At 41.8% G+C, this 12,161-nt stretch overlaps 1 protein-coding gene across 3 annotated transcripts in view; it reads left to right on the top strand.

Annotated features, from left to right (window-relative positions):
* The window catches only part of ror2 (receptor tyrosine kinase-like orphan receptor 2), a 250,042-nt gene that overhangs the window by 162,762 nt on the left and 75,119 nt on the right, over window positions 1-12,161 (top strand). For 2 of the 3 annotated variants that reach the window (XM_080188746.1, XM_080188747.1), the window contains exon 2: window positions 4,511-4,588. The exons of the other annotated variant lie outside the window; for it this stretch is intronic. In XM_080188746.1, the coding sequence (XP_080044872.1) occupies window positions 4,511-4,588 (78 nt within the window). The remainder of the gene's footprint in view (window positions 1-4,510; window positions 4,589-12,161) is intronic. 3 annotated transcript variants of the gene reach the window in all.

Genomic DNA, 12,161 nt, shown 5'->3' on the forward strand with positions numbered 1-12,161 from the left:
GAATGGACATTTGAGGGAGAAGTATGGACAGTAAACTAGAATCTTGGGCCGCGATTCTCCCATTGCAGCACACAACTTTTCTGTCGGGTTGTGGTGAGAGACACGTGTCTCTGACCTTGAACAGGTATTTGCGCATGCGCAGGAAACGCATGTGCATTTCCCAGAGCTGGCGAACAGTCACCGGTCAGACCACGCTGGAAACCGGCGGGAAAGTGAGTAAGTCATTTCAATCTTTTCTGCATGTATTTTAAATATGTATATTTCTTCATTATCGGGACTATTCAGGTCCTGATCGAATCTTCCATCCCGCCAGGAGTACTTCGTTCTGGCGAGGTTCAGACTAGCTCCCCACGTTCAGGGAAGTAGCGGGAGACCCTGACGGAATGAAAGAGGGGGCAATTGGGGCCCCCCAAAAGGCCGGGTTGAGCATGGCACCCGGCAGTGCCAGCCTGTGCCCCTGGCACTGCCCAAGGGGCAAAGTGCCTATGCCTGGGGGCATCTTGGCACTGTCACGTGGCATTGGGCAGTGCCAAGGGGGTAGGGCCTATTGTGGGTAGGGCCGAAGAATGATCGGGGCTGGGGCAGTCCCGCTGCCACTCTGCAGACAAGATTGGTCTGGGATGGAGGGAGGGTCTGCCAGGGAAGGCAGGGGGAGGAAATCTGCTGGAGTGAGGGGGGGGTTAGGGCCTAGACATCGGGGCGCTCCAGGACAGTGGAGGGTCAGGGCTGGCCCAGGAATTGCTGTGGGGGCTGCAATCGGCCTATGGGGTTGGTGGGGAGGAAGTGGGGGGTGGGGGGGGTTGGAGGGGCAGCACTCCGGTGGTCCGAGGCTGGCCAGCGATTGAGCTGGCCAGCAAACGGGAGACTGATAGATCGGGACCACTGTACGTGCGCAGAAGTCTAGAACTATCAAACTCCAGCACAAATAGGCCACTTCCCTAGGTTTTTAATGAGATTTCCAAATGGGACCTCTTCAGTGCAGAGATTCAGGTGAGAAGCTGAACTGATAGACCAGTCGGGATTTAGAAGAGTTCTCCCACAAATTCAGCACTTTTGGGAGAAATGCAGCCTTGATTTTGAAATTCTCATCTTTGTTTATAACTCCCTCTGTGGCCTTTTCCTTCTCTATCTCTGTGATTTCCTCTAACCCGACAATCTTTCAAGATATCTGTGCTGCTCTAATTCTGGCTTCTTGAGTACCTCCTGCTTTTGATTGCTCCACCATAAGTAACCGTGTCTTCAGTTGCCTGGGCCCTGGAGCTCTGGACCCACCTGGCACCTCTACACCTCTCTGCCTTGCTTTCCTCCTCTAAGACATTTCTTAAAAACTACTCATTTAACCGAGTGTTTTGTCATCTGATATAATACCTTCTTATGTGGCTGAGTGACACGTTTTGTTTTATAATAATCTTGTGAAATGCCTTGGGATATTTCATTATGTTAATGGCACAATATAACTGCAAGCTGCTGATATTGAGTCAGAAGAGCAGAGAGTGCATAATAGGATGCAGTGCTGGAGAAGATTGCGGAACGTAACTTGGACGTGAGAATCAGCATTTTGGAAGTTAGGAAGGAAAGGACAATGTCAGGAAAGCGAGGAATTAGAATATTTTTCTTTTGGTTAATATTGCAGTGGAGAACAGGCTGACTAGGGTGTGATTGCTGTAATTGGATTCCGAGACACACTGAATGCAACTTTAAAGGGTCTAATGCAGCATTAAGAAGTTGTCTTGATACGTTAATAAACCAAGAGGAACTTCAATAAGAATTTACATCAGGCAATGAGACAAGTAGTTTTGAAGTGGGTTGTGTTAGTTACAAGTTGTGAAAATATTAAGTAAGTGAGACAAAGATAGGTTTAAGTTAGCTTTTTAAAATAGAGGAGCGAAAGTGAAGAAAGTTGATCAGTTCTGGGGAAAAGGAACTTCTGAGAGATTGGATGAAACAATAGAGGATTGAGGGATCAGAGGGAAGGAAGAATGCATTTAAACAAACACTGAAGCCTGTGTGAGGGGGCAGCTGCTTGGAAGACAGTGTGGTAGCTGGTCATTTCTCCCAGAAGACATTGAGGACAAGGCCAGACCTTGAGAACAAGTTGCTATCAGTCTCCGAGGACACTATAAGAGCAAAAGAGCACTTTTTGATAAAATTACCAGAATTGTATATACTTAAAACTTCACTCAGAGCTAAGCTTCCCTTTTCTGCTTGGCAATGAGTCTTAGAGATTTTTAAGTTGAGATCTTTTGGGACTATTTTAAAGTACTGTTAACTGTATGAAACCATTTTTGTATTTAACTGTAATTTTGTTTCGTTTTTTAAAAATAAATGTTTACTTTAATATAAAAATCACCTCAATTGTCCTTTCTGACTTCAGAACATCTCACAATATACAAATTTGCCAATTCCGACTTTGTCTAGGACTGTCTCATTTGTTTGTTCACAAATTCACCAATTTACTTGGTGTTTTAAGCGGGATAGAGCTGGGGGGGCACCTGGAATAGGATAAAGAAAGGCAAAGATTTGATTTTGATTTAATTTGGCTTGAGTAATTATTGCCACATGTATTGGGATACGGTGAAAAGTATTATTTCTTACACACTATATAGACAAAGCATACCATTCATAGAGTACATCAGGGAGAAGTAAAGGAGAGGGTGCAGAATATAGTGTTGCAGCCACATATAGGGTGTAAAGAAGGATCAGCTTTATATATGGAAGGTCTATTCAAAAATCTGATTGCAGGAGGGAATAAGCTATTGGTACGTGTTCTCACACTTTTGTATTTTTTTACCTGCTGGAAGAGAGTGGGTGTCTCAGCATGGATTGAATTTCATTTATTAAGCTTGGCTCGGGATTTAAAAAATAGAATTTCACTGTCTTAGATAGAGGCTGAATTGGCTGACTATTTGTAGTCAGAGCAGAATAGAATTAAGTCTTGCTAAAGTTGAGTTGAAGGATGTTTTTACTCGTCTGGAGTTGAATGTTGGACAGCACAGTGATACTGCTGGAATCAAAGGAGGCAATAGAGGTGCAAAGTTGCAGATCTGCTGCACTGCTCCCTATCACCAAATAACCTATCAACACCACTGCCGAGATTGTGGTATGAAGAATGATCATGTTGGCGAAGTACCAAAGGATGACTGGCACTAGTAGTCCAGCAATTGTCTTTGCATTAGTAAAGGGATGTAAAGTGGAATGGAAACTTAATGAATGATTGCAATGGTCAAAGTCCTCAGTCACAGACCCCTCCAAGAACAGAGGCACAGACAATAGGGCAGAAAGTGAAGCATTTAAGATGTATTTATCACTGAGGAGACTACTATGAATTTGTACCAAAATCATAAATAAATTACAGAATACGTATAGTACAGAATAACTTGGAAGAGTGGGTGCTAATCATAAATCATATGCCTTGCGTAATAAATTTCATGCAGTATTAATCCTGACGCTTGTAGTTATGTTCATAAACATTTCAGTATTACTGACAAACTGCAGCTGTGGTTGAAAAGCCCACAGGCGATGTAAAACATTTGGTGAGAAGGCATTTTGCACAAGGAAACAAATACTGCTATAATATTTTTCATATTTCTCTCTGCTACAATTAATTTTGAAGTAGTTGGGAGCTGTTGGCACATTTTCCACTGTGCAGATATCAATGGGTGGACTGCTGTAATTAGTTTCAAAGTTTGGCAATAAGTGTAAAAAAAATGTGCTAATAAATTATTGCGTGATAGCAAATTCCAAAGCACATTTTTCTAACTTGTCTGCAAGTTTTATATTGTGTATTCAAGTCATTTTCGTACCACCATCATAGGAGTAAATAAATATATCATTATTGTATTATTTTCTTGTGTCTATATATATTTAAATGACAGCAAGCCTCATCAATTCATCCCCTCCCCCTTCTCCTTACAGTGCATTATATGATTTTACCATATCTCATCCAATTTGCTGATATTCATGTATGAGCCTTGACCATGAATATCATGGAATCATAGAATCCCTACTGCAGAAGGAGGCCATTCAGCCCATTGAGTCTGCACTGACCACAATCCTACCCAGGTCCTATCCCCAAAACCCCATGCATTTATTATCCTAGTCCCCCAACACTAAGGGGCAAGTTAGCCAATCCACCTAACCCACACATCTTTGGATTATTGGAGGAAACCAGAGCACCTGGAAGAAACCTACACAGACTCGGAAAATGTGCAGACTCCACACAGACAGTGACCCAGCTGGGAATTGAACCTGAGTCCCTGGCGCTGTGAGGCAGCAGTGCTAGCCACTGTGCCATCCATTGGTCAGGTGGGGTATGGTGGGCATCACATCCAAGCCTAATCATATTTTCATCCACATTCCATATCTGACTAGGTTGTGATCGGAATTGAATGTGATGCTCCCATTGGCAATATTCACTTTGTGCGCTGGGCCACTGGGGGAACCATTACATTTTCATGTTTATGGTAGAGTTGTGGTAGATTTTTTTTATGATCAATAATTTTACTTCTAGATGAAGCTCATCAGTCTGATCCACATGGCTCCAATGGACCTGGAGGAGACCAGCATGGTCCTTTGCCCACAGCTGAAGGTTAGTGCCGTTTATTCTTGTTGCAAAGTTAGTAAATTAGAAATTAGCTAGCTCCTTTTGCAGTGGGGTGACAGAAGTTCAGGTTCCCCATGTAGTGCATTCCCAAATTGAGGAGGAAACTTGAAAATTTGGTAAAGCCCTGCAGTTTTTGCACACAAACTACTGGCTGGTTGTACAATAACATTTCCAGTAAATATAAGCAATTCACACTGCATAAACTCCACGGTCTTTCATTCGAAAGTTCAAAGAAAACACAACTTACAATTAGATAGCACGTTTCATATCCTCAGGACATCCTGAAAATACTCTGCAGCAGTTAATTTGGTTTTGAAATGCACTCCTATTGAACCATTTCTCTGACTTCCTCTCATCACATCTTTTGTGTCAATGTTTTAATGATTTCATATGACTGTATTTTGTATGCAAAGTTCATTTGCAAACTTGTCATGCAGTCAGAGGCAATTACACAATTCAGTCACTGAGCATGTTTTGGTTTTGAAAGTATGCAGCTTAATAATTTATTTCCTGCCTGATTTCGTACACCTCCTGAAGTCTTAATGTGTTGGCAGTGCTCCAATTCTGGATAGCTGTGTTGCCCCCTCACCCTGTCTCTAGCCACCAATTGCTGCCCAGTTCTTCACACTGTCAGCCACTGTCGGTCAGCCTCTAGATCACCACAACTGTTCTCTTTCCCCAATTTAATTCCCTGTTTTTGAGTGCTCTTCCCATCAGCCTCTTGGACAAACGGCCAACTATTCACCCTTTCCATTGACCCTGAGCTGGATGGTTGTCACAGGTCCTTCAAGCTGCCAAGCATTGCTCAGCTCCCCCTATCTTTTCTCTCATGTCCTGCTAATTGTTCTGGCCCTCCAAACGACTTTGTTGAACAAACCATTCTCTCCTGTTGTCGTTCATGGCTATGCACAAATTCAAGTATTTACAATAATGTTGAAGTTCTTGATCCCAAATATAAATAGGCACACAGCAATTTATAATGGCAGTGTTAAATTAGGGATAGATCGTAAGATTTTAAAAGATATACTGAATTATGTTTGCCCTGGTCCAGTTAATGCCCATGCTTTACCCTCCATTCCCCAGTTGTTGCTCTTCATACTCGCATGTACTTATAATGGAAAAGAAAAACAACTTGCATTTACGTAGCTCTTTTCATGGCCACCAGATGTCTCAAAGCGCTTTATAGCCAATGAGGTGTTTTTGAAGTGTGGTCATTTTGTTGTAATGTAAGAAACATGCCAGCTGGCTTTCACTCAGCAAACACAAGTGTAATAACCACAAAATACCAGCCTGTATTTTGTGATGTTGTTTGAAGGATCGATATTGGCCAGGACAGTGGGGGTGACTCCCCTGTTCTTCTTCAAAAAAACTGCCTTAAGAATGTTACATCCACCCGATCAGGCACATGGGGCCTGAGTTTAATGTCTCATCTGAAACACTGCAGCAATCCATCAGTACTGCACTGGAGTATCAAGACTTGATTTTTTGCACTCAAGCTTTGTAGTGAGACTTGAACCTGGAACCTTGTGATTCAGAGGCGAGTGTGCTACCAATAGAGTCATACTGACGCAGCTAAATGTTAGAATAAACAAAATGAATTGGCGAACCCTTTTTCCTCACCATCATCTTCTCCTTTTCCCTCCTTTCCCATCTCTTCCTCTTCTCTATCTCCTCGCTTTCACTCCAATTTCACCTCCTCCTCCTCCTCCTCCTCCTCCTCCTCCTCCTCCTCCTTTCCATTTCACCTCCCTGTTCCTCCCATCATTCCAGTTTGTTGTCATCCTCATTCCACCACCTCATCTTCCATTTTGCCGCCACTGCCTTCTCTGTACCTCTTCCTATCCATTTCTCCTCCTCCTTTGCTCCCCTGCTTTCCCCACCCTCTTTGTCCTCTTCCACCCACCCTAACAGCCCCCTCCTCATACCTCTGCCTCCTAATATATTTTATCTAGATTTCGAAATGACCTTTGATAAGGTGCCACATACTATCTAGTGAATAAGTCCAGAGCTTGTGGAGTCAGAGATGAGTAGCTAGCTGGCCGTAAGACAAATCAGATTAACAAAGGGCAACTGTTCAGAATTGCAGCAGGAAATTGTAGTCCTTTCTCAAAAGGATCAGTATTGATATCATTGTTCACAATTTATATTTAGGGTTTCAACTTTGGAACCAAATACACAATTTTGAAATTTGTAGATGGAGTCAAGTTGGAGGAGTCAATACTTAGAAAAATTGGAACAAATTAAAATATAAGAATAAACATGCAGAATGGGCAGATACTTGACAAATGAATTCTAACATGGATAAATATGAGGTATCACATTTTACAAGGGAAATAAGGTCACTTATTAATAAGAATATGTGATTTGAAATGAAGTAAAGGAGTAAAGGATTCTGAGAGTACAAATACATGTCACCTATTAATATCGTTAAAAAATCAAATGACGCACAAGGATTTATTTCCAATGTATAGAATTGATAAATAGAGGGGTTAGGCTGAACTTGTATTGAACGTTAGTTAAACCATACCTAGAATATCGTGTGCAATTCTAGTTGACATACTATGAATTAAATACAGGGGAATTGGCAAGAGTGCAGAATAGGGTTACAAGAATGATACCAGAACTGAGAGATTATAACTATCAGGAAAGGTTGAACATGGTGTATTTTTTCTCTTGAAAAGAGACGGCTGTGCAGGGAACTAATAGATGCCTTTAAAATTCTGAAAAGTTTTGAGAGAGTGGATGATGATTTAGTTGTAGGGAAGAGCAAAAGTGGAAGGAACGGATAGAGAATAGTCATGAAATATTCTGTCTTAATTCTGGGCACCATCATTTCAGAAGGACATGAGGAATTTGAAGAGGGTACAGAAGAGATTTACTAGAATAGTGATGAGGAATTACAGTTATGTGGATAAAATAAGGGAAACAGCATCCTGAGTTGCTTCAGATCAGAGAATTGTAGAATCCCAGCAGTGCAGGAGGCTATTTGGCCCATTGAAACTGCACCGACGACAATCCCACCGAGGCCCTAACTCTGTAACCCCACATATTTACCCTGCACTATGGGGCAATTTAGCATGGCCAAACAACCTAGCCCGCACATCTTTGGAGTATGGGAGGAAACTGGAGCACCTGGAAGAAACCCACGCAGAAATGGGGAGAACGTGCAAACTCCACACAGTCACTCGAGGCCGGAATTGAACGCAGTAAAGAAACAAGGGACATGAATGGCTATGTGAAAACCATCTATTAAAGAGATAAAGAAAGAAACAAGGCAAGACCAACCCAGCAAAACAAAAGAAATAAGAAAAAAAGATGGAGGCAGAGGTATCGAACTTGATGTTTAGTCCAGAAGGCCGTTGGGTGCCATGTCAAATGGTGAGGTTCTGTTCTCATGCTTCTGTTGAGCTTCACTGGAACTGGTTAGTAGACCATGTACAGAAAGGTTAGCATGGAAGCAAGGTGGGGAATTACAAGGACAAGCAACTGGAAGCCCAGGATCCTACTTGCAGACTGAAAGGTGTTCCACAAAGCAGTCACCCGATCTACATTCGGTCTCCCCAGTGTAGAGGAGATCACTCGTACTGAATTGAAAGAACTACATTCAATCATTCATTCATTTGGAAGGAGATTTTTGGGGCCATGGGCAGAGAGAAGGGAGGAGCGAAAGGACAGGTATTGCACCTCCTAACTTGCAAGGAAAGGTGCCATAAGGAACAGTAGTGATATTGGGGCTGAATGAGGAGTGGACTAGGGTATCAGTAGAGAGAGAGCGAGCAGGGGAAGGTATGTTTAATGATGCACCAAACTGGCAGAAATGGCAGGATGATCTAATGCATATGATGGCTGGTGGAATGGAAGGTCAGCACAAGGGGAACCCTGTCGGGGTTCAGGGAGGAAGAAGAAGAGGTGCAAGCAGCAGTGCATGAAATGGGTTGGATATGTTGGTAGGCCTTGTTAATTGTGCTGGGTGGGAGTCCTCAGTTGAAGAAAAAGGGCAATACAATGGAAGTACTGGTGTATAAGGTTATTTCATCGGAGCAGATGTGATGGAGATAGAGAAACTGGGGAATCAATTGGAGTTCTTATAGGAAGCAGTGTGTGAGGACACGTAGTTGAGGTAGCTACAGGAGTCTAGGGGTTGGTCATGAACATTAATAACTAGCCTATCTCCAGAAATAGTGTCAGAGGTTTTGGAAGGGAAGGGAAGAATCAGAGATCGGCCATGTGAAGGTGAGGGAAGGGTGGAAATTAGAAACAAAGATGATGAGATTTTCTAATTCATGGTGAGAGCAGGAGGCAGCACCAATACAATCATTAATATATCGATAAAAGAGATGAGAGAAGGATTCGAGGTCAGACTGGAGTAATGTGTGTTTCATGAAAAGGCAGGCCTAACTGGAACCCGTGCGGGTCTCCATAGCAACAGCTCTTATGTGGAGGAAGTGAGTGGAGTTGAAGGAGAAATTGCCCAGAGTGAGAACAAGGTTTGCTGGCGGGGTGAGGTGATGGTAGATTGGGTACAAGCTATTGCTCAGTTGGATCTTTGGATTTTAAAGACATCACTTATGTTTTACCATCTGCCACTGTAAATACTTTAGGCACTGCATGAGTGGAATTTTAGCAGCATGTCCACCTGAGTTTCATACGATCCCACCCAAGGCGACAGAGAATGATGTTCTCCGTGCCTTGACCACCTGCGGAATCGGGTCGAGCGTGCCAGTAAAATTCCGGCCTATGTGTTTGTGTAACATTTTTTGTACAGATCAGCGTTGTTACTTTAATCACGTTGAACCATAACCATCTTATGCATAGTACATCTTCTCGGGCTGAAAACAGTGTCCATTTTCATAGGATTTTCTATCATGACTGTAGAGCTTTAACATTTTTCGGGAGATTCTGCCAGATAACTGGAGAAGTACTTTTGAGATGTTCGCAGGTTATGGAATGTAGGCAAAATGAATCGATTGTTCCTTAGGAAGAATTTGAATTGGCTAAAATAAAGTGCCACAGCCTGGATGAAATCTGTATTAAAAATTACGTTCTTCGCCTCTTGGCTATCTAAGTCCTTTGTCTTTGTAAATAGAAACCATTCAAAAATGTGACTGCTTTAGGTCTAACATTCCAGTAAGCTTTGAAAGTATTATTTTTGACTTTTTGTTTTTCTCCTTTTTCCTGTTGATTTAATGGGAAATGCTGCTTTATGATGATGCAACACCACAGACAACGCTCACTTCAGTAAGTAAACCATGTCCCCACTGTTGATTTTTAAGCCTAAGTGGGTTGTATTCAATTGGAAATAGGTGGCAGTCGCAGCCAAACTTGCATCTGTCGCCCTACTTTAAATCCAACTCTCAACAGGGATTGAACATGGAATGTTTTGAGTTGGTGTGGAATGTTCATAGTTGGTGTCGCTTAGTACTTTAAAATGTGATGTATTTACTTGGAATCATCAAAATTGTTTTCCGCTTTTACATTCCGTGCCACCCGTAATTTAAGCCACTTTGCATATTTAAAGCTTTCTTGCTCCATAATGGTTTTCACATGCAAGTCATAAATAAGCATACAGTCCAGAAATTGCACAAATGTTATTGTGTAATTCTGTGATGACTCTGGCTGGGTGAGAGTCAGAGAACGCGGAGCTGCTTCTGCCTGCTACACTTGTGGTTTACCCGTGTAAAGTTTTCATGCAAGTACTCTGGCTGCTTTTCCCAGGCTTACCCGAGAATATCACCAGTAATTCCTAATTGACCCAGCAGGGACTGTACCTGTTTTGGAGCCCCAGGAAAAATAATCAAGTAATGAAGGATCTCAGAGCGATTGATAATTTATAGAGTGGAATTTTTATATAGCATTTTTCTTTGGCCTGATACAAAGACCTGACTCCTCGTGCCAGAAGCATCCACTGCCGTTCTGAGATTGTATTGCCTCTATTAGGTGGATATCCCTGCTGCATTATTATGGGATAGGCACCCACTCCTATTAAAATAACCATTCCCAGGATTTGGAACAGGGATGTGGATGGTCAGAGTGGTGGACTGCTTGCATGGCAGCACTGTAGGCATTTGCTCTTGAATATTACGAGAAGGGAGAATTAGATGTTAATTTTATATTTGACACCACCTTCCCTTATTCAAAAACATTCCTCCTTAATGTGTCTCTTGATTTGCATGCATTATTGATATTGTAACCTTGGGGAATGTCCAATGCTGTAAAGTTTGCAAGAGCTCCACTGCTCATTGCATCTGTATGACTGTGTTCTGAATCATGAATCGATGAATGCTAAATCTCTGTGTCCTTTTTTGGTTAAAAAGTATTGCAGGAATGGTTCACAATTATATCCACACACCCCCCCCCTTTGACTAACTGGTAAGGCTGTAAAGTTTTGTCTGCAGGCATAACCACAAACCTTTCATTGTTCTTCCAGTCTGTCGTAGTTCCAGCTTTATTAAGAAACCAGGGATTGCATAAAACATTTTGTTATTTCTAAAATAATCCATTTTTTAACTTTATTTTATATAATTGTGATAATTGAGTTACAAGACAGATAAGTGTGTTAGTTTTTTGATTAAAGATTATTAAATGCTTCATGTAGTAATGCTGGAGGAACAGTCAGATGAACCAGTGGGGGAGTAGTAGTTTGAATTACCTAATGAATCATTGCGTGGATTATAGAACTGAGGGTAAGAAATGTTTGATTGCTAAACAGTAGTCCTGCTGTGTGAGAAATTAGTTCCATATGTTACACTTCTCCACCATACTTGCAGATCTCGCTACCACCAGTTGTAGAAGGTTTTTTATTGATTGGTGCAAATGGGACCAATAAATGCAATGAAAAATGTATAATGCTAGTGTATTTATGCAGGCCCCAATTTATGTGGGTGATCAGCATGCCCCAGTTTATACTGACATTATGCACTTAACCCTCTACCACTCCCCAAAATTTGCAGCAGCACCATGTACGCAGTGGTACAAATATAGTATATCATGTGTCTGTGTACGCCTGAAAGTGTTTACCAATGCTTCTAGTTTTAGAGGAACCTGAAGCACTAATGTACAAAACTAATGCATTTACCTGTGTGTTATCTGTTGGCCTTGGGGACCAGACATTGGCCATCCATAGGTATGAAAGTGATAGCAATGTATTTCAGAAATAGCTGCATAGGGTCATCAGGTCTCTGTGTGTTTTTAGAATCAGAAAGAAGTCTCACACCAGGTTAAAGTCCAACATGTTTATTTGGTAGTAAATGCCACTAGCTTTTGCCCCTTTTTCGGGCAAACCCCAAAAGCTAGTGGCATTTACTACCAAATAAACCTGTTGGACTTTAACCTGGTGTTGTGAGACTTCTTACTGTGTTTACCCCAGTCCAGTGCTGGCTTCTCCACATCATGTTTTTAGACTCTGTCATACTGTTATTGAGTTGGTTTTGGAAGCAATCAAATTTAGAGCAATTTTTGGGATGTGATGTGAAAAATCCATACAATAGTCATCACAATGGTTCTGTTTTTCTGATTGCTGATCGTAAGAAGTGCTGCATGATCACATTCTGATGTGATT

The sequence above is a fragment of the Carcharhinus amblyrhynchos genome, chromosome 5 (genome assembly GCF_965287045.1).
Source record: "Carcharhinus amblyrhynchos chromosome 5, sCarAmb.v2.hapA, whole genome shotgun sequence".
In the NCBI taxonomy this organism is placed as follows: Eukaryota; Metazoa; Chordata; class Chondrichthyes; order Carcharhiniformes; family Carcharhinidae; genus Carcharhinus; species Carcharhinus amblyrhynchos.